The sequence below is a fragment of the Rattus norvegicus genome, chromosome 20 (genome assembly GCF_021556685.1).
Source record: "Rattus norvegicus strain SHRSP/BbbUtx chromosome 20, alternate assembly SHRSP_T2T, whole genome shotgun sequence".
NCBI classification, from domain to species: domain Eukaryota; kingdom Metazoa; phylum Chordata; class Mammalia; order Rodentia; family Muridae; genus Rattus; species Rattus norvegicus.
The window spans coordinates 27,163,252-27,182,669 of NC_141553.1; the positions used below are offsets into that span (position 1 = coordinate 27,163,252).

The 19,418-nt window shown below is 39.9% G+C and overlaps 2 protein-coding genes across 5 annotated transcripts in view; one reads left to right on the forward strand and one right to left on the reverse strand.

The window, feature by feature from the left end:
- The window catches only part of Trappc3l (trafficking protein particle complex subunit 3L), a 115,250-nt gene extending 97,389 nt beyond the window's left edge, over positions 1 to 17,861 (forward strand). For 3 of the 4 annotated variants that reach the window (XM_087596734.1, XM_087596735.1, XM_087596736.1), the window contains 2 exons: positions 10,414 to 10,599; positions 14,055 to 17,861. In XM_087596734.1, coding sequence (XP_087452860.1) covers positions 10,414 to 10,599; positions 14,055 to 14,174 — 306 coding nt within the window. In that variant the 3' untranslated portion in view covers positions 14,175 to 17,861. 4 annotated transcript variants of the gene reach the window in all.
- Calhm5 (calcium homeostasis modulator family member 5) lies at positions 1,586 to 7,664 on the reverse strand. Its single transcript, NM_001024977.2, is given in 2 exon segments — positions 1,586 to 2,635; positions 7,018 to 7,664. Coding segments are annotated over 2 exon segments (930 nt in total). The 5' UTR covers positions 7,558 to 7,664; the 3' UTR covers positions 1,586 to 2,245.
- Positions 17,862 to 19,418: the final 1,557 nt, after the last annotated feature.

Genomic DNA, 19,418 nt, shown 5'->3' on the forward strand with positions numbered 1-19,418 from the left:
TGCGGGGGATGGTAATGGGGGGAGGGGGGAGGGGAACACCCATATAGAAGGGGAAGGGGAGGGGCTAGGGGGATGTTGGTCCAGAAACCAGGAAAGGGAATAACAATCGAAATGTAAATAAGAAATACTCAAGTTAATAAAAAAAAAAAAGTGTATGTGTGTGAGTGTGTATGTGGAGTGAGTAAATGTGTATGTGTGTGTGTGTGTGTGTAGTGTGTGTATATGAGTGTAGTGTGTGTGTATATGAGTGGGTATGTATATGAGTGTAGTGTATGTGTCTGTGTGTGTGTCTCTGTGTACATGAGTGTGTGTGTGTGTAGTGTGTGTGTATGAGTGTAGTGTGTGTGTATATGAGTGGGTATGTATATGAGTGTAGTGTCTGTATATGTGTCTGTGTGTGTGTCTCTGTGTACATGAGTGTGTGTGTGTGTGTGGCTGTGGAGTGTGTGTATGTGTGTGTGTATATGTGTGTATATGTGTGTATGTGTGTGTGTATGTGTGTGTGTGTATGTGTGTGTGTGTGGCTGTGGAGTGTGTGTATATGTGTGTGTGTATGTGTGTGTGTGTGTGGCTGTGGAGTGTGTGTATATGTGTGTGTGTGTGTTTGGTGTGTGTGTGTGAGTATGGAGTGTGTGTGTGTGTGTGTGTGGCTGTGGAGTGTGTGTATATGTGTGTGTATGTGTGTATGTGTGTGTGTGTGTGTGTGTGTGTGTGTGTGTGTGAGTATGGAGTGTGTGTGTGTCCTGATTGTCCAGCCATTCCTGGAGCATGAACTTTGTAGCTGACAACATAGTGTTGTGATATCAGAAAGGTTGGACATTCCTGCAGGATCAAATCAACATGTATTCAGTCCCTGTGTGTTCTCTGCAGGTTGTGGGATGAGGCAGAAATTATGCTTGTTTCTGGCAGCCAATCCCATCTCTCTGGTTATACAGGAGTCACCTCATTAGTAAAAGTAATGATTCCAAATGGTAAGAACTCCAAGGGTTCGAGAAGCTTTGTACCAAAGATAGGCAAAACATATTTATTATTATAAACCACAATCTTAAGATTTTCTGAGGGATGTGGATCTGTCAGATTCTCCTGCTGTTTGCTGAGACTACAGTAGACAGTCTCTGAAGACTTCTATCAAGTCATTATCAATGCTATAGTATGTTTATATCCCTCTAAACTTCACATAATGAAGCCTAACCTTGAAAGTGATGTCATTAGGTGGGTCTTTGTGGAGTCACTAAGGCAGAGCTCCCTCAAAAATTGCCCTGGGGAGCTTATTTTCCCTTTTCAGCACATAACTCACAATAGGGCATCAAAAATCAGCAACCTGAAGAAAAGTTCTCACTATGCTGCCCTGCCTATGCTATACTCTGACCTCAGAATTTTTAGCCTCCCAAGTTATGAGTACTATTGTTTGTAAGCCACATAGTGTGTGACCGTTGTTATAGTAGCCCAAAGAAACTGTGATTTACCCACACACAACAGGTGCTGTGACCTGGACCAAAAACTTTAGTGGGAATCCATGAAAGTGATTTTCAACTTTTAAAACAGAAAAAGAATGGATTTTTTGTTGAAAAAAACTACTTTAATATACAATATTAATGTATTTGTCTTTATATCAATACAGTCTTGTATGTAAGCCTTATGTGGTTGTCTTTTGAATGTAGAAATTGTCCTGTGAAGGTTTAAGCGCCTACCACCCACAGCAGTCATGAGGCAGCCCTGTCCCCAGGCAGACTTTCAGAAATTGGGGAAAATGCAGGAACCTCTGATGTTTAGACATTATATTCTTTCAGTTTACTAAGCCTTGGGAATGGAGGTATTCTATAGAAAGGAATGTTAATTAAATGGCAGAATTCCTTCCAACTTAAAAGGTGTTGGATATATTTCTGAAAGGGATCCTGATGGCCACAGTGTGGATACCACTGTGCACAGACCTCTCCCCGAATGCTTGCAAACAGTGGCAGACCACCATGCCAAACTTTGAGGGCTGAGTCATAAAATCTTAGAACTTGGACCAACTGTTGGACCTCCTGGGCACAACCCTGAGTCAGTCATCACTCAGCATCAGTCTGAGCACATCCAGACATTGCTCTTGGAGGTTTCAGAACAGTTTCCAACTGTGTTATTATCGTCTAAAGAAGCTCTAATGGTAAGAAAATGCAGAGACTCAGGTTGTCATGGAAACAGCAGAAGATTCAACTCAGAATGAGTGTACCACTGGATATCTGAGCCAGGGATGGTGGATGATTCATAAACTCTGGGCGGTACCCACAAGGATCATTGTCGTCTCTTCCTCTTGGGGAGTTTGTTCCAGACCATCATCTACCACCTTGTGGAGGGTGCTATAGTGCTCACGGTCTTGGTGGAAGGAGTGTAGCTCGGATGCAGCCTCCCAGGCAGCAAAAGAGGGCATGGGAAAAGGATCTGGCTTCTTGTTTTCAAAAAAGCATTTGAGGTTCCTCTCGCTCAGCTTGTTGGCATATTCCAGGAGTTTGTTTTCCAATTGCTCCTTCTCCCTTTGTGCATATGTCTTCCAAAAACTCAGCTGCAGATAGCTGACTTTAGATCTGCAGCGTGCATAACAAGTGGTCAGCAGGGAGAAGAAGGATGCTGAACAAATCAGGCACCATCCTAGAATCTTAAGAGCAAAAGAAATATTGAGGACACAGAAAAGCAAAATGGTATCTCAGGGAGGTGGATAGCTTACAGGACAATATTAATACTGTAATCATTACTACCATTACATTTGAAATTATTCATCTTAACTTTAAATGCTTTTTGATGTCAAAGTAGAGAGTCAACTCGATAGTCATTTTTATATTCAACATTGTTGCTTTGCAAAGGAAATCAGGAAGGCTGAAAAATGGGAAGAAGGGCTGTTTAATAACTTATTACTAAAGCACATCAAGATAGTATCAGCAGAAGAAAGAATTCTTTCTAATGAGTCATAGTGGTCATTTGATCAGTTTGTTAGACAGATGTCCGGGTGTAACTTTAAGGATTATTTGTTTTTAATTTCTAAAATTAGAAAAAGCAAACTTTTTTAAAATAAGAATGATCCTCTTTTTTTACTTTAAAAGCAAATGTCTATAGTTAACATATCTTCTAAATTTGTTGCCTCCAGTTTAACTTTTTATTTTTAATTATTTTTATTAAAATCATCAAAAATTTTATTGCTATAATTTTCTTAAGCCAAGACTTGATAATTTCAAAGAAAGTGGATTATAAGTTAGACAATATACACATAGCACATTTCCAACATTATTTTTGTTTTATCATTATGAATATAATGAATATGGAAATCTCAGAGAAAATTGCTGTTTAAATAATTCTAACATTTTATATAACCTGTGCCTTATTCTTAACTATGTTACTAGATTTTCTTTAATTTTTTATTGAATATTTTATTTACATTTTAAATATTATTTCCTTTCCTGGTTTCCAGGACATAAGCCCCCTATCCCATTCCCCTCCACATCTACTTCCCCTCCTTACCTCCCCTACATTCCCCTACACTGAGATGTCCAGCCTTGGCAGGACTAAGGCCTTATTTTTCCATTGGTGCCCAACAAGGTCATCCTCTGCTACATATGCAGTTGGAGCCATGGGTCAGTCCATGGGTAGTCAGTCTTTGGGTAGTGGTTTAGTCCCTGGAAGCTCTGGTTGGTTGGCATTGTTTTCTTATGGTGTTGCAAGCCCCTTCAGCTCTTTCAATCCTTTCTCTAATTCCTCCAACGGGGATCCTGTTCTCAGTTCAATGGTTTGCTGCTAGCATTCCCCTCTGTATTTAGCATGCTCTGGCTGTACCTCTCAGGGGACAGCTATATCAGGTTCCTGTCAGCATGCACTTCTTAGCTTCTTCAATCTTATCTAGTTCTGGTGGCTGTATATATATGGGCTATATATACCTGTGGAGCAGGCTCTGAATGGCTGTTCCTTCAGTCTCTGCTCCAAACTTTGCCTCCATATCCCCTCCTATAAATATTTTTGTTCTCCCTTTTAAGAAGGAGTGAAGCATCCACACTTTGGTTGTCCTTCTTCTCGAACTTCATGTGGTCTGTGGATTGTATCTTGGGTAATTCGAGCTTTGGGGTTAATATCCACTTATCAGTGAGTACATACCATGTGTGTTTTTCAGTGATTGGGTTACCTCACTCAGGATGATATTTTCTAGTTCAACCCATTTGCCTATGAATTTCATGAAGTCATTATTTTTGATAGCTGAATAGTACTCCATTGTGTAGATGTACCTCATTTTTTGTTTCCCTTCCTCTGTTCAAGTGCATCTGGGTACTTTCCAACTTCTGGCTATTATAAATCAGGCTGCTATGAACATAGTGGAGCATGTGTCTTTGTTGTATGTTGGAGCATCTTTGGGGTATGCCCAGGAGAAGTATAGTTGGGTCCTCAAGTAATGCAATGTCCAATTTTCTGAGGACTGATTTCCAGACTGATTTCCAGAGTGGTTCCAGTTTAACTTTTCATAATTTGAATTAACTTTATATTCAAGTAACTAACATATTTCTTGTAAGCATCTCCTGATTTCAGTTCAAAGGACCCTTAGCTCATGAGCTTAGTTGAGAACAAAAACAATATTCTGCAAATGGGTCCACTCATATTAGAACTTTAGCTTTACCTCAGTGGTTCCCAAACTCTGGCCCAGAAATATAGATACTAAGGGGTCTCAGCCTTTATATAAATCACATTCCTTAGGTCAACCACCCAAATTTCTTCTCACCATAGGTACTACCTGTACTATAATATCTACTATAATATCAAAGTTAGCCATTGGAGAGAGTATTTTGTGTGAAGCTAATCAATTCTACCGATTATCTACCTGTTTTCCGGCATCTCTTTCTGTTCTATGATAACCCAGAGGGGCCAGTCACACTGTGTGAGAATCCTCCTCCTCAGCTTCAGTCACCAGTGGGCTTGTGTTTGACTCCTTGGACCTTTCTCTTTCTTTCAGCATCCCCTCTTCTTCCCTATGACTGGGCTTCTTGTAAAAGCCATTCTCCTCTACCTGAGCTAATCCTGATGAGTTAGAAACTATATGATCAGCTTCATACTCTTTTCCTTCTCACCTGACTGGTGAGTCTTGTCCTCCTCCTTCCAGATTCACGGCTCCTAGAATCCAGCTAGAATGTTATGATTGTGCCCATCCCAGCCCCTAATTCTGTTCTATTTGTCTCTTCCCCCAAATCCTGGCTGTTTTCTCACTTTGGAATGCTTAATAACGTTCTAAAAGCTTCATGACTATTTATGTCCATTATGTCTAAATAACTTTCCACAATAGGTGTTATTGTCCCCTACTGTGAGAAAATTGGGGTTCAGAGCTGGACATCACAGACCGGGGATTGGCAGCGTCAAGATTCAACACCAGCTGACTCCATGACAGAGCTCTTTCCACAACTCCATTCCACCTTCCTTAAGAGCAGAGAGTCATCCAGCTGTGTTTCTTGTTGCTCTGCCCCACCCGTGAATGAATGCACTTTTCCACCTCCGCCCACATGCCCAATTATTGTTTTGGACTGTGTGATGCCTGCTGCCGTCTGAACCTCATGGTCAGCACCTGCTATTGCTATACCTCCTTTCAGCCACATCTCGTAAGCATCTTCCTGTAGGTCCTTCTCATTCTACTGGAGTATCAACAGGTCTTTGTGTCCAGTCTCAGCTATGCCCGGATGTGCATGCTTTCTTTGAGCTTATATTTAAAGAGGAGCTTAAACAATGAGGAGTGTTTGGGGTTGGCACTGACTGAATGGAGCTCAGTGCATACAGAGGTAAGCCATGTGTCATTCACACTATCATAACATTAGTAATGAATACCTTCCTTCAACAAAAGGTGGAAGGCAGTCAGAGAAGCCTTAAATGTTCGATCTACCCTATGTTTTATGAATTAAACAAAGGAGTTTATTAAGGGAAATTCTTTGACTTATTAGTTTATGAAGAATATAACCTTACTAGTAACCATCTTCTATTGTAGCATGTGTGTGATTAGCATGGAGATTTCCTTGAGTTACCACAGTAGTAACTGGTATTCCAAAGCAGAAGCCAACTTCGCTATGATGTGTCTGTTGTAAGGGCCAGTCCTTGCTAAAAAGAGTAAAATTAGTGTGTGCCTGTGCATTTACCCAGAACTCAACACTATTCCCGAGAAAGGATGACTCTGTTGACTTACTCCTACCTCTTTTGACCTCAGAAATAAAAAAAAAGAGAAAAAAGAAAAATCAACTTCATTGCAAGACTATGCACCTGGATCTGTGTTCAGATACTTGGCAAGATAACAAGTTCCTTCCTTGTATTGATTAGTTAAAGCTGGAAATTACTGCCCACAAGGAAAACAGTTCTCCAAATTCTGAGCTTCTAAAGTAGCGTGAGAACTTCCTTAGTCATACAGCACAGAGAGTAAAAGCCATTAACTCCCCGGGGAATGTGGCCTTCTTTACCAAAGACCATTTAAAGACTTCACAGTCCCATTTTATTTGGGAAACTCTCAATCCTGACATCATTCACGCATAGAAATACCAGTTACCACTGTGGTTACTCAAGGAAATCCCTATGCTAATCACACACATGCTACTTTGAAAAGTGGTCGGTGATTTGGCTCAGCAATATTTCAGTGGGTGAATAGGATGTGTCTGTGTTTTCTGAGACACCAGCTTGAAAAAAATTATTGATAGAAGCTGCTTAATTACAGCTCGGGGTTAGCACTCAGTGCATGACTTTGTGTTCTGCATTATTTACAGAGTCAACCCAGAGAGATAGTTTTGAGCACTTAAGTATTTACATATGCATAACCCAAAGGATATTTTCTCTTTGGAAATGGATACTACACAATCCAATCAGCAATTTTACTGAACCATCTTGTCCCTAAAAAGCTTTTCCTGAGATTCTCTTACTGCTACATCATGTTCCTATTTCCACTTAGTGTCAAAATATCCTGGTAAGACTCAGACTGCCTGATAAAAGGAAGACAGAGCAGTTCTCACTGCGAGCAAATGGCGTGTTTGTCCTTACCTGAGACTGGGCCTGCAGAGACAGCCTCACCTCTTCACTGTCCATGGCTGCCATGCTACTTTTACCGCAAGAGACTTTGTGCAGTTCTTCCCAGCACTCTTTGGGCTTCCCCTTGCAAATCATCTCCAGGAGTCTTGTACTTCTTGTTCCACTCATAGCACATTCATAAAACGTCCCATTAAGCAAAGCCACAGAGAGCCACATCACCGGAGCCACCAGTGAACTCAGTGTGATGTGGCCCAGGACGTAGAAGAAGCGGCAGCAGCGTCTCCTAGGAAATATTTTTTTGGGGTTCATACAGCAACCAGTGAAGAGCCTCCAGGCCTTGTTATTCAGAAAGAATCCAAGGATCAGTAACACCCAGGCAGGGGCAAAGAGGAAAACCAGTCCATATGCAGTGTTCTCAATGCTGCAGGGGCACTTAAATGCCACTAGGGAGAAGAGACGTTCACTTCCCACGGTGAGCAAAGCCATGAAGCTGTAACCAATAGCAGTTTTTTGGTTAAGAAAGAATTTTAAAATGCTCTGAAAAGCATCCATGTCGGACACACACACACGAAGAGGAAAAGACGTTTGCCTTGGTTTTAACACAGCAACTATGGCTGTGGCTGAGGGTGGAGCTCTTTTGAAAGAACAGTCCTCCTCTGCATCCAGTCAGATAAGAAAACAATGTCATTCCCCAGGAATGCTTTATTTCCCAACAGCGTTCAGATAATGCCTCCTACTGGTGGTTGCTGACACTTGAGGGTAGACCAAAACACTGAAAAGTAAATGAAGGTTCCTTTTAGTAACTTTGCATATGCTTTTGATTGCAAATCGAAAATTCTCATTCAATTTATAGCATAGAAAAGCATTTTCCAGTGGTTCCAGAAATGTATTTCAGCAACCGACTAGTAGCCAAAGCCAATCTCCAGACCCCTGTTTCACAATAGGTTTCTTCTTATGTTCTATGCCCTAAGATTTAGTAGACAGGGGTTCTGGCTTCCTGAAAGGGCTTTCTTCATTAGAGACTTGAAACATCGTTTTGAGGGTGGAATTATACGGGAAGTCTAATAACTATGCAGGCTTTTAGAGAAAAGGAGACATTCTCCTTTGTCCTCATTTCTCTTCATGGAACTTCTTGATTCATATATCATAAGTTTTCTTTTCCTTTTCTTCCTTTCTTTCTTCCTTTCTTTCTTTCTTTCTTTCTTTTGTTTTTGTGGGAGGGGGAGTCACAAAGACAATCCTTCTAACACAGATGCCAAATCTGCATTAGGCTATCTTCTGGGCTCCAAACCTCCCACCAATTGGCCATATGGGCCATTACTGAACCTCAGTGTTCATACAAGAACATGTTTCTGTCTAAAGGGCCTCTACACCCCACTTTGTTCACTTAGCAAATGCTAGCTGACCCCAGGCTCTCGTTTTCTAGGACTAAACATGGTGTCACACATAGATTGGAAACTCAATTGAAAGTTTGATTTGCAGGGGGCTACTGAATTTGTGCTGTGGTAGGATCGTGCAAGATAGACAGTCCTCCTGTCTGTTAAATCAACCAATAAGCACATGAATGAAACTTTTTGTAGTTCACATTGTAGGTAATTTAAGAAAATTGCTTCCATTTCTCTCCTACACTGCTCTTAATTTAAAAATTAAGTTAATTAACCCCTGTGAATGACGTCAGCATGTCCAGTTGTCAGATTTCCATAGATAGGCTAAAGCAACTTGGCCTAGGTATTTTGTGAAAGGATTTGTGCCTTGGACTAGGACTAAAAGGCTGCAGTCTTGGCTGGTCTTCTCACTTCTCTAAATAGCAGATTATACATTTGTGAGCTTTAAAAGAAAGAGAGAAGCTGGCGAGATGGCTACATGAGTAAAGGACCTTTTCACTAAGCCTCAGAACCCATACAGTTCAAGGGGAGACCCAGCTACTAGCTGTTCTCTGACTGTGTGCTATCCACATAAACATATACAAACAGACAAACAATCAAATGTGAAATAATGTTTCAAAACAAAGTGAGTCCTAAGCTGCTTCAGCAGGCCTTGAAAATAAAGGCAGATTGGAAAAAAAAAAAAAAAACGAGAATGAAGGAGGCTAAGGTTTCTCCTGTTTCTAGGTTGTAGGGTTCTTTGAGCCCTGTACCACAGCGGCCACTTTTTTTTTTCAGTTGTATTTAGATTTTTTTTTTAATTTTTTTCTTCCATCTTTATTAAATTGGGTATTCCTTATTTACATTTCAAATGTTATTCCCTTCCCGGTTTCCAGTCCATCAGCCCCCAACCCCTCCCCTTCCCCTTCTATATGACTGTTCCCCTCCCCATCCCCCCCATTATTGCCCCCCAATAATCCCATACACTGGGGGTCCAGCCTTGGCAGGACCAAGGGCTTCTCCTTCCACTGGTGCCCCAACAAGGCAATTCCCTGCTACATATGCAGTTGGAGCCCTGGGTCAGTCCATGTATAGTCTTTGGGTAATAGTTTAGTCCCTGGACGCTCTAGTTGGTTGGCATTGTTTTTCTTATGGGGTCTCAAGCCCCTTCAGCTATTTCAGTCCTTTCTCTGAATCCTTCAACGGGGGTCCCGTTCTCAGTTCAGTGGTTTGCTGCTGGCATTCTCCTATGTATTTGCCATGCTCTGGCCACAGCAGCCACTTTTGACAACTCACTTACTACGCATTTATGTTGTTCTGTCCACTTTCCCTTGCTCCTCCTCAAAGAGTTGACATCTATTGTATGATTATGATAATTTTGTGTGCCCAAAAACATGCTCTTGTGCCTAATCTGCCCAAAGCATGGTCTCCCTAGCCCTGTTGTGAAACACAGGATCACTTCTAACTCTGAATTTTACATCCTACCATGACCAGTGTGGTATATCCCATGCTGCTGTGTTAATGATTAATGATCTTTTTGGTTCTCAACATCCTAAAGCCTATGTGCTTTTTACAAGGGTTATTAGATTAATTTTGTTTGTCTTTTTGGATTGGTTTGGTTTGGTTTGGTTTGGTTTGGTTTGGTTTGGTTTGGTTTGGTTTGGTTTTTGAGACAGGGTTCCTCTGTATAACAGACCTGACTATCCTGGAACTCTGTAGACAAGACTGGCCTCAAAGTCACAGAAATCTACCTGCCTTTGCCTCCCAAGGGCTGGAATGTGCTACCATGCCTGGCTAGAAATAATGTAGATTTACCATATTGTTCCACAAAACCCAGAACTTTAGAATATTCCATAAAAATAAAAAAAATAATTTAAGAGTCGCACATGGCCAGGAAACTGCAAAGAAAACTGTGATCCCAGACATCCTGACTAGCTGCTCAGCTTGGCAAACAGCACTGCTGTGATGCCCGGCATAGGCTATTGGCTTGTCTGTATAAGCTTCTGTTGAGGCTAAGTGCTATAATTTTCTCTGTGTTTATCAGGTTGCTTTCAAGATGTACTTGGGAACTACACCGAGTGTGACCTGCCACAATTCAAGCAGAAATGAATTTTCCCTGATTCTACACAAGAATCCTCTGGCAGAGTTCATAGAAGAGCTGCCTGCTGGGCGATCTGCACTGTGCTACTGCAACTTACTCTGTGGGATCATTCGAGGAGCCCTGGAGATGGTAAAACTTGTGTTTCATTTTATCTTATATGTTAGCCATCCAGTGCTATCCTCAACCTGCAACAACTTCAAATGAATGCACAGTTTCTAAAGATGGGAAATCCTAGGCCTGTTCCTACACGCCTGTGATCTCAGCGACTTGGGAGGTAAGGTAGGAGGGTCAGCATTGTAAGTTCAAGGCTAAGTCTCTGCTATAGAAATCAAATTCAGCCTCATCCTGGGCAATTCAGTACGATCCTATATTAAAATTTTAAAAATTAAATAAAACACTGAGGAGTTTGCCAAAGAAAAAGAAAAGAAATCTGGGAGATGACTCAGTACATGCCATTTAGTGGAATAACCTGACTTCAGTCTGTAGAACTCACATCATGCAAGGGCAGAGCTGATTCCTGCAAGTTGTCTTGTGACTTTCGTTCATTAAAAAACAAACAAACAAACAAACAAAAAACCAACAAAAAAAAAGCCAAAGAATTCCAGAAGTCAGGAGTACTTCAGGTAGCTGTGGCTGATGATCTCTTGATAGCAGTGCTGTTTGCCAATTTACATGCAGAGTCAACTGTAGCCTCTTTAGTCTTGGTGATGCTAAAGAAACCATTCACAATTTCACTATGCCTCAGTGCCTTGCAGGCCGCTGTGCAGAGTCTCCATAAAGTTCCTTACCACATAGACCTCTTTTAGATCTAATCACAGCATGGCTGCCTGAGCTGCCAACCTTGGCACTGTGTGGGAGGAAAATAGTGAGGGCATGTATTACATGGTACAGGTCAATGCAGGTTATTTCTGAGGCTGATTTCCACAGCCAAGTTATTCGTTGGTAGCTGAGACAGTTATTAGCGTCTGTAAAATGTAGGGTGCTGAGCTTGCAAAGATGGGCGAGATATATAACCTCTTGCTGCCCACAAAGAACTCCTGTCTAGTTCAAGAAGTCATATGCAAAGAAGTGTGGTAAACAGCTGGCACAGGGGTGGGAGGTTCTAAAGTAAGAAAGAATCTGTACTGTCATGAATGAAACTCTGAACTGGCTTTTTGGAGGAACAACGGTAGTTAAGGTAAAGGGCTTGGGAAGAAGAACAAGATAACAAGAGTTCAGGTTGAAGGATCAGAATGTTCAAAGACTTCTCAAAATGAAAGAAGCAGACTGAAATGGGAAAGTCTTAGATTCTTTAATGATAAAAGAAGGGATTCACATGACAAGCCTAGAAATCTAGTCTCCTACATTGGAAATGTTAGAGTAGATGCAGACTCATAACCAAGGGAAGGAAAGTTTGAAATTTGTGTTCTAGAAATTGCATTCCCTTGTCGATCAGAAGGGAATATACACAGAAGGGTGACTGCTGAGGGAGAACAGGTATGAAGGTGATGCTGGTGACCTCAGGTGGAACCAGAAGAAATCCCTGACCATAGTAATCAAGAGGCAACACACTGGGACAGTATGTGTCAAGGTAGAACAGGCCAGACTCAGGTGTCAGCTGGCTGGAAAGGTCAAAGTGGAAACAAGTTAGATTGAAAAATGCCCTTCAGCTTTCTGAACAACCCTTAGGGAAAGTTACACTATTAACCGGTAGAACAAAACTAAGAGGGTTGGCATTGACATACGGAAGAACTCAAATTTGAACCTGATAGTATTGATTACAGGTGTTCACCACAATGCCTTGCCCAAGTCGTTTTTATGTGACTGCAGAACATTGCTGAAGAGACATCAGTACAGACAGAAATAGCTAAGGAGAATCTGTATAGCAGGAAGAAAAGGGAGCATGGATAGAACATTAAGAAAACGCACAATGGTGTGAAGTTAAATAGAGAACACAAAAACTACAAAGAATAAAAAATGAATAAATAAATAAATAAGATAAAGAATAATGGTTAAAAGTTCTCAGAAATAGGAAAATACTAGAGAGCACTAGAGTCACAGAAACCAGGAAGCAGAATATTCCAAGATTAACAAAACCAACTCAAGCAGTTCATAGCACTTACAAAGGCCTTGGAGAGGCCATTGGTGGAGGGTGTGATGAAGAAAAGAGGAAGGAGAAGAGGCTCTCAGATGATGCAGAGGCAACAGTCTTGGTTTTTGGTTTTTGGTTTTTTGGATCTTCTCTATTAGGATGGTAAACCCAATTCCTAACCATTCTAAATCTGTGTTGTTGACCTACTCCATAAGAATCCATGCATGCAATTTTATTTGTAGAAACTAAGGAAGGGATTATGTAACTGATACCCCCAAAGTATAAGTCAATAAAGATAATAAGTCTCATGTGTTGTCCTTGCAGATCCTCAATAATGTACCCTAGACTGTGTTAGATTTGATCTGCATCAGTAGACAGTAAGAAAGGGAAAAGAATAATTCTAGGAGGTTACACTAAAAGGGGTAACCATCCATCTAAAACAGAAAATAGAAGTCTCCAGCCTTCCCATGAAGTGACCATTCAAGCTGACCGCAATTGTCCGAAGTCATATGATATCACATGTCCAGTGAACTTCAGCACAGTCTTTTTGTTTTTTCAATGGACTTTCTGTTATATTTTCTAAGACATAAAAACCATATCAGAATTAATTATAGGCCCTCTACTTCAATGTAGAATCCACTCTCTTTTATTGAATAGTGGGTGACAAGACTTTATACTCTTTGTGAACCAGATAATCTGACACTTGGAGGCCTGTAGATTAGAAAATCCAGGGTCATTACCTAGTAGTTCTTTATCTAGGTTGAGTGTATCAGGTAAGGTTCAATAAATATTAATTAATTGCCTGCTAGACCCAGGAATTTTTCACTTATTACTTTCTTCTAGCGTCTACTCTCGCTCATTTATCTTCATCATCCCAAAGACTAAAAATAACTCTGATCAGATACGCTATTGGAAATAGGTCAGCAATATCATGCTGATCTTACATGAACACGTTTTAATGAATAGAGAAGCCCTTGGGCTTACTTCATTGTCTGGGAAATGGGAAATGCTTTCAAGTTGAAAAGAAGGCCTAGCCATCAAATATTCATGTCTATAACTCAATATCTAATTTTATATTTATAATGTATTTAGTCAGTATTTTTTCAAAACTCTCAAAGCCATAGGGCTAACTGTTGTTATAATAAGTGATTATATTGTCTAGCTAATGTCAGAATGCTTTATGGCAAATCAACTTGAGAGGAATCCTATAAGGACCCACTTCTCTAAAGTTTCACTTGACCAGCTACACAGAGTGAAGTCTATCTGTGGGTCACCCTGAGAAGGGTGAACAAGTCTGAACCACTCCTGCACGCCCCCTCCATTTTCTTTCAGTGCCCATACCACTTTGATGACATTTGGCCAGACACACCCTCTCTGGATGGAGAGCACAATCTAAGGTTCTTTATTCACAACACAAATGTTCTTATCAAAAAAGAAAGATGGGAAAAATAAAGTGTAAAAAATGTTTTTATAAATAGCACAAGCCTGATTTTTTTCTTTTTCCTTTCCTTAGGTTCATTTAGCAGCTGATGTTACATTCTTGCAAGACAGACTAAAAGGTGACAGTGTGACAGAAATTGGAATAACATTTCTGAAAAAGGTGGATGATAAAAAATATAGACGGAAAAAATGAAGACTAGCATGCAGAGAGCCACCCACTGGTTGGCTGTCCAGTGAGTATTAGCTAAACACACACCCACAGAAGTTCTGTAGTATCTGGTGGCACGGGCTTTGGCAGGCTTATAAATCTTGCTGTGTGTCACACAATTTTAGCAATTTCAGATACAAGTAACTTCTTATAAAACAGTAAGCATGAATTCCACCCACATATTCAATCCCTCCTCAGCCAGTCTATCCATTCAGTTACCTGTGACAATAGGAAAAGAAGAAGAAGCATCACCTATACAAGCTGTTAGGGCCTTGGCTCTTTTCAATAGAAAAAAAAATGAATGAAATGATACAGCATTAGAGAGAGACAGGCTTTAGACATAGTATATAACAGATATATTTGCAACATCTCTCATAGACTTTATTATGAATGTGATTTTATTTTTTACTTATTGTCTTTGCTTATTATTGGGGCATATTGCTTGAAGGTGCATCTCTGTAAATTCAATTGTTAATTCTGTCCTGGCAGAGAGCTAAATGCTGGCAGGATTCTGGTATTGCCGCTTTTATGGCTCATTTCCAAGTTTCCTAATTTGTAAATATTTGTTCTTCCTCATTTGCCTAAAGCAATCTAGAATGTATCAGAGGTTGTCTTACTGCTGATTGGCTATAATAAATATCTGGCAGCCAATAGCTGGGCAGGAGGTGGGGGAGCGGAACTTCAGAGAGGGGAATGCTGGGAGAAGGTATGAGACACAGAGATCCAGCCAATTAACTCAGGTGAAGAACCAGAACAGAGAGGAACAGAGAGCTTCCTGCAATGTGGCATGTGGTAGGCTAGTTAGTCAGATTACATTTAAAGTAGCCTTAGCTAAAAACCTAAACTGTAAAAGAATAAAAAGCCTCTGTGTCACTATATCACTGGCAGATCCATGAAAGTTCTGCTGTGGCTTATAACTTCAACTACTCTCTAGGTATAACAGAGAGCCCAATTTATCTATCTGGATGCCAATTCTGAAGCATTAAAATTTATATTTGATTTTAATTCATTTAACTTTAAACTTTAATTTCTTTAATTTGGAGATGGCTAGTATCAACAAAATATCATTAGTACTCATGATATTTGGCTGGTGGAACCCTTGGAGATCAAATCCAAGGGTCTTGCATTTGCACCAGCATGCCTTAGTTCTCTTGAATATGTTCTGGGTCCTGTAGGGTGCCCCTATTAGACTCTGCCTTCTTTTCTGTCTTGCCAATGTAGCCATCAAACCCACCACATTGAAGGCAGTTTTGCCTGATATTCCCAGAGACACTGCATATAGAACCGGTGGAGCTACCAAAATAAGTATCATTCCTTGACTTTTACCTCATCATCCTGTATTGAGAGCAGTATCTTGGTATTGAATTTGTGATATCGAAGGTGACCCATATACTCACAGAACGGCTTTCTTGTATTTACTGTGTTTCATTCTGAAGATGGTGAGACTCTTGAAAGCCACAAATATTGTTCCAAATATTCCTTCTTCATCCCTTCTTCTTTCTTTTCTTTCTTCTTTAATGATATGATGTGTTACCCAGTCTGGCACTCAAGTCCTGATCCTACTGTTTCCACTTTCCAAGTGCCAGGATTTTGTTATCTCAGATAATAAGTTTTACATTCCTTTCTGAGTCTTTGAAACCAACTGTATTTAACCCAGATCAGTTCAATGATCAATAGAATTTAAAGGAAAAATAGAGTCCTTGCAAAATAATACATTTTAATTAGTGTTGTTTAATGGTTTCAGTGTTTAAAATTGGAAGCCATTAAGCTACACTGAAACAAATGCCACAATAGTTACACAGTAAGTATTTAGTAATGGTCTTGCAGTTACTGCCACGGGCTGTACAAATTCAAAGTTGAAGATTCAGTGAGTTCCTTTCCACTGATCTGGAAAGCCAGCAAACAACAGATTAATCCATGCCAAGTTGTCCTCACTACCACTGAGGTGACCCAGAGAAGCAATTAAAGATGGTGGCACCAGTGTCCCATTTCATCCCTGTAGGAAGTTCCATCGTTTGGGGGAAGGGCAATGGGAAGTTATTTGGTAGAGCAACAGGGTTTTATTGTATTTCCATTTCACAAAAACTCTTCAGCCTGGTCCATAAACGTTTATTGAAACAGATTCTTATTGGAGGAAAAAAAGAAATAAAAAGGTAAGGATATTCCTATTTGTAGTAAAATGGAGGAGAGAGTTTGTTATAGAAATGTGGAAGGGGGTTGGGGATTTAGCTCAGCGGTAGAGCGCTTGCCTAGCGAGTGCAAGGCCCTGGGTTCGGTCCCCAGCTCCGAAAAAAAAGAAAAAAAGAAAAAAAAAAGAAATGTGGAAGAACATAGCCAGAGGCAGGGACATCTGGGAGAGCACAAAGTGGGCGTGACTCTGAGCCATGTGAAGAAGAGTCAACCAGGAGTATCTACGGAGCAATCCAGTAACAGTAGAGGGATGCCACACACTCATTACACCCATGTGTGATCTGAGGAGAAACTCAGTTTTCATGGAGCCAATATGTGTCACATTATTATTGAAAACAGAGCCACAACTACAACAGTGAGAAACAAAATTTTACTTTTAAAATATTTGAATATAAAAAGTGTTCTAACATGGGTAGCACGTACCAGACAGCTGGGCTGCTCTGCATGTGGAATCCACATCAAAGGAGAGAGAGTCCAAGCCAAGTAAAAAGTTCTAAAACCTTCCCTAAAATAGTTAAGAAATAGATGTCATGGGGTGGTTTCTCGCTTTCTCTAAAACTCAGCCCTGTCTTTCCTCATTAAATTCACCACTATTCAAGAGGAAGGGAGGAAAGAATGGCCCTCAAATAGCTAAGGTTCCAGTCAGATGAATAGAAGGAGAATGTGTCCTGGGAACATGAAATAAAGTTACCAAAAGCAGTCATCAGAAGTGTTTGCCAAAAAATAAAAAATAAAAAAATAAGAAGAAGAAGAAAAAGAAAAGAAAAGAAGACTTTTCCCTGGAAAAAAAATGAAAGAAGTAAAAAAGAAATAAATAAATGAACAAAAAAAATGAAAGAAGTGTTTTCTACCACAGAAGACTCAAAATAATTTGACCAGAAAAAAAATGTTGAAATGGGTAATGAGAGGTCTTTATATGTGACTATATCAACTAATGCTAGATTATAGCATCTTCATAAGCAATCACCTCCCAATAGCATCACTAGATGGGAGCTGAACCAACAACACATTAGCCTTTTCAGAGGATGATTCCTTTCCAAACAGATAATAATATTGTCCCAAAGTTGTAAATATGAAACAAACAAACAAACAAAGCAAACAAAGAAACAAAGGAAAGGGAAGGGAAGAGAAAAATGAAAAACAAAAAGGAAAAAAAAAAAGGAAAATAACCCCACCCCCAGAGAAATCTATACAAAAATCTGGAGCCAAGAAGTAAAAATAGCTTAAAGAGAATTTTATTACTGGTTTATGTGGCCATGCTAAGGGTGGAGTGCAGGACCTTGTACTTGCTAGGCAAGAGTTCTACTACTATGCTACATAGTCAGCCAACACAGTGACAATTGTTACTTCTACAAGATGCTTAAAAACTGAGAGGCAGAGGCAGGAGGATCTGAGTTTCACCTAGGACTAGATGGATGGATGGATAGATAGATAGATAGATAGATAGATAGATAGATAGATAGATAGATAGATAGATAGATAGATAAAACAAAATTAAAAGAAGACCCTAAACTGTCAGGAGACACCTCCCAAACTATAGCTATAACTAAGCTGTGACTATCTATAGCTGCCTAGGCCATTTTGCATTTCAGTCAGAAAGAATTCCAGCTCAAAACAACCTTCTTTCTACCCAACCAACGGGTAAAAATTGCCTTTTAAGTTTCTCTAAATACCCATTGTGTAGAGCCCCTCAGGAATCATTCATTTTGAATCAAAATGAATGGATGAGGGACAAAGCCCAGGGGCAATTCTTTACTAAGAATTAAATTCACCAAACCCAGACTATGTCTATGCATGCCTGACACAGCTATTTCCTACCAAAGATTTGTCCTTTATAGTCTAAAGTAAAATGTATGTATCATGGTTGACCAAAGTCTTGATTTTTCTTGTACCTAACTTTGAAAGGCAAAAATATTTGTCCCAAATTTGGCTTGGAGACAGGTGTAGGGACCGCATAATTGGAAACTTCTTCCCAGTTCTGTGATGGAAACTTTATATGGAAAAAGCTGTAAAGATAAATATTTAGACTGAAAAATGATATTGGGGATTATATAAAGCATCTTGCTTTTTTAATTGATAAGGTTATTGTGATGCATGAAAGTCCTTCCTGCATATAGTCACTACTTATGTTGGTCACTGTCGCTAGGCAAATGGCTCTCTATTCCCAGTCTTTCTGAAAAATGGCTGTATCTTGTTAATTATGGTATGCGGGTAGACTAATAGTCTGCTGGTTTTGTTTGTTTACTTGTTTGCTTCTAAAAGACAAGGTCTCACTACATAACTCTGGCTATCCTATTGTGGAACTCAGTCTGTAGGCTAGGCTGGCCTCAAACTCAAAGACCAATGGGCCTGCCTCCATCTCCTAAGTGCTACAATTAAACGGGTGCACCGCTACACTCAGTTTGTGCTTTGTTAAGATGTGTCCCACAGAAATGTATTAAATAATTTTGGAAAACTAAAACATTTGTACTTTTCTTCACATTCATTCACAGGAGAGTGAATAAATGGTAAAGAAGAGCAGAAACATTAATGTAGATATATGCACATGACTATTCATTTATACTAATTAAAAACAAAAGCAGTCAAATGTTTATCAATACATTACAAAGGTACAAAATGGGTTATGATACTACTATTAAAATAATGAATAATGTCTAATTCACAGCATGATGTGATGATTTTTATGTTAAGTAACTAAGTAAAGCAGATAAAAATATACATTATAAACAGAAGATTTTGCTCTTAGAGCAGGTAGAGCGACACCCATAAAGCAGAGACTGACGGAGGGAGATTCTGGGTACAAACCTTGGCCTCCACACTTGCATGCATGGAATCGAAGCATATACATTTCCTCACACACGCAGACACCACATACATTCACACAAAAGAAACAACCAGGAAGCAGTTTTGGTGAGAATGTAAAGATATGGGCTCTTACTAGCCTTTGGTAAGAATGTAAATGGTGCATCTGCTGTAATACACAGCAACAGTAGAATTGCCTTATTATCCATCTTTTTAATTTCTGGTTAAATATAAAAA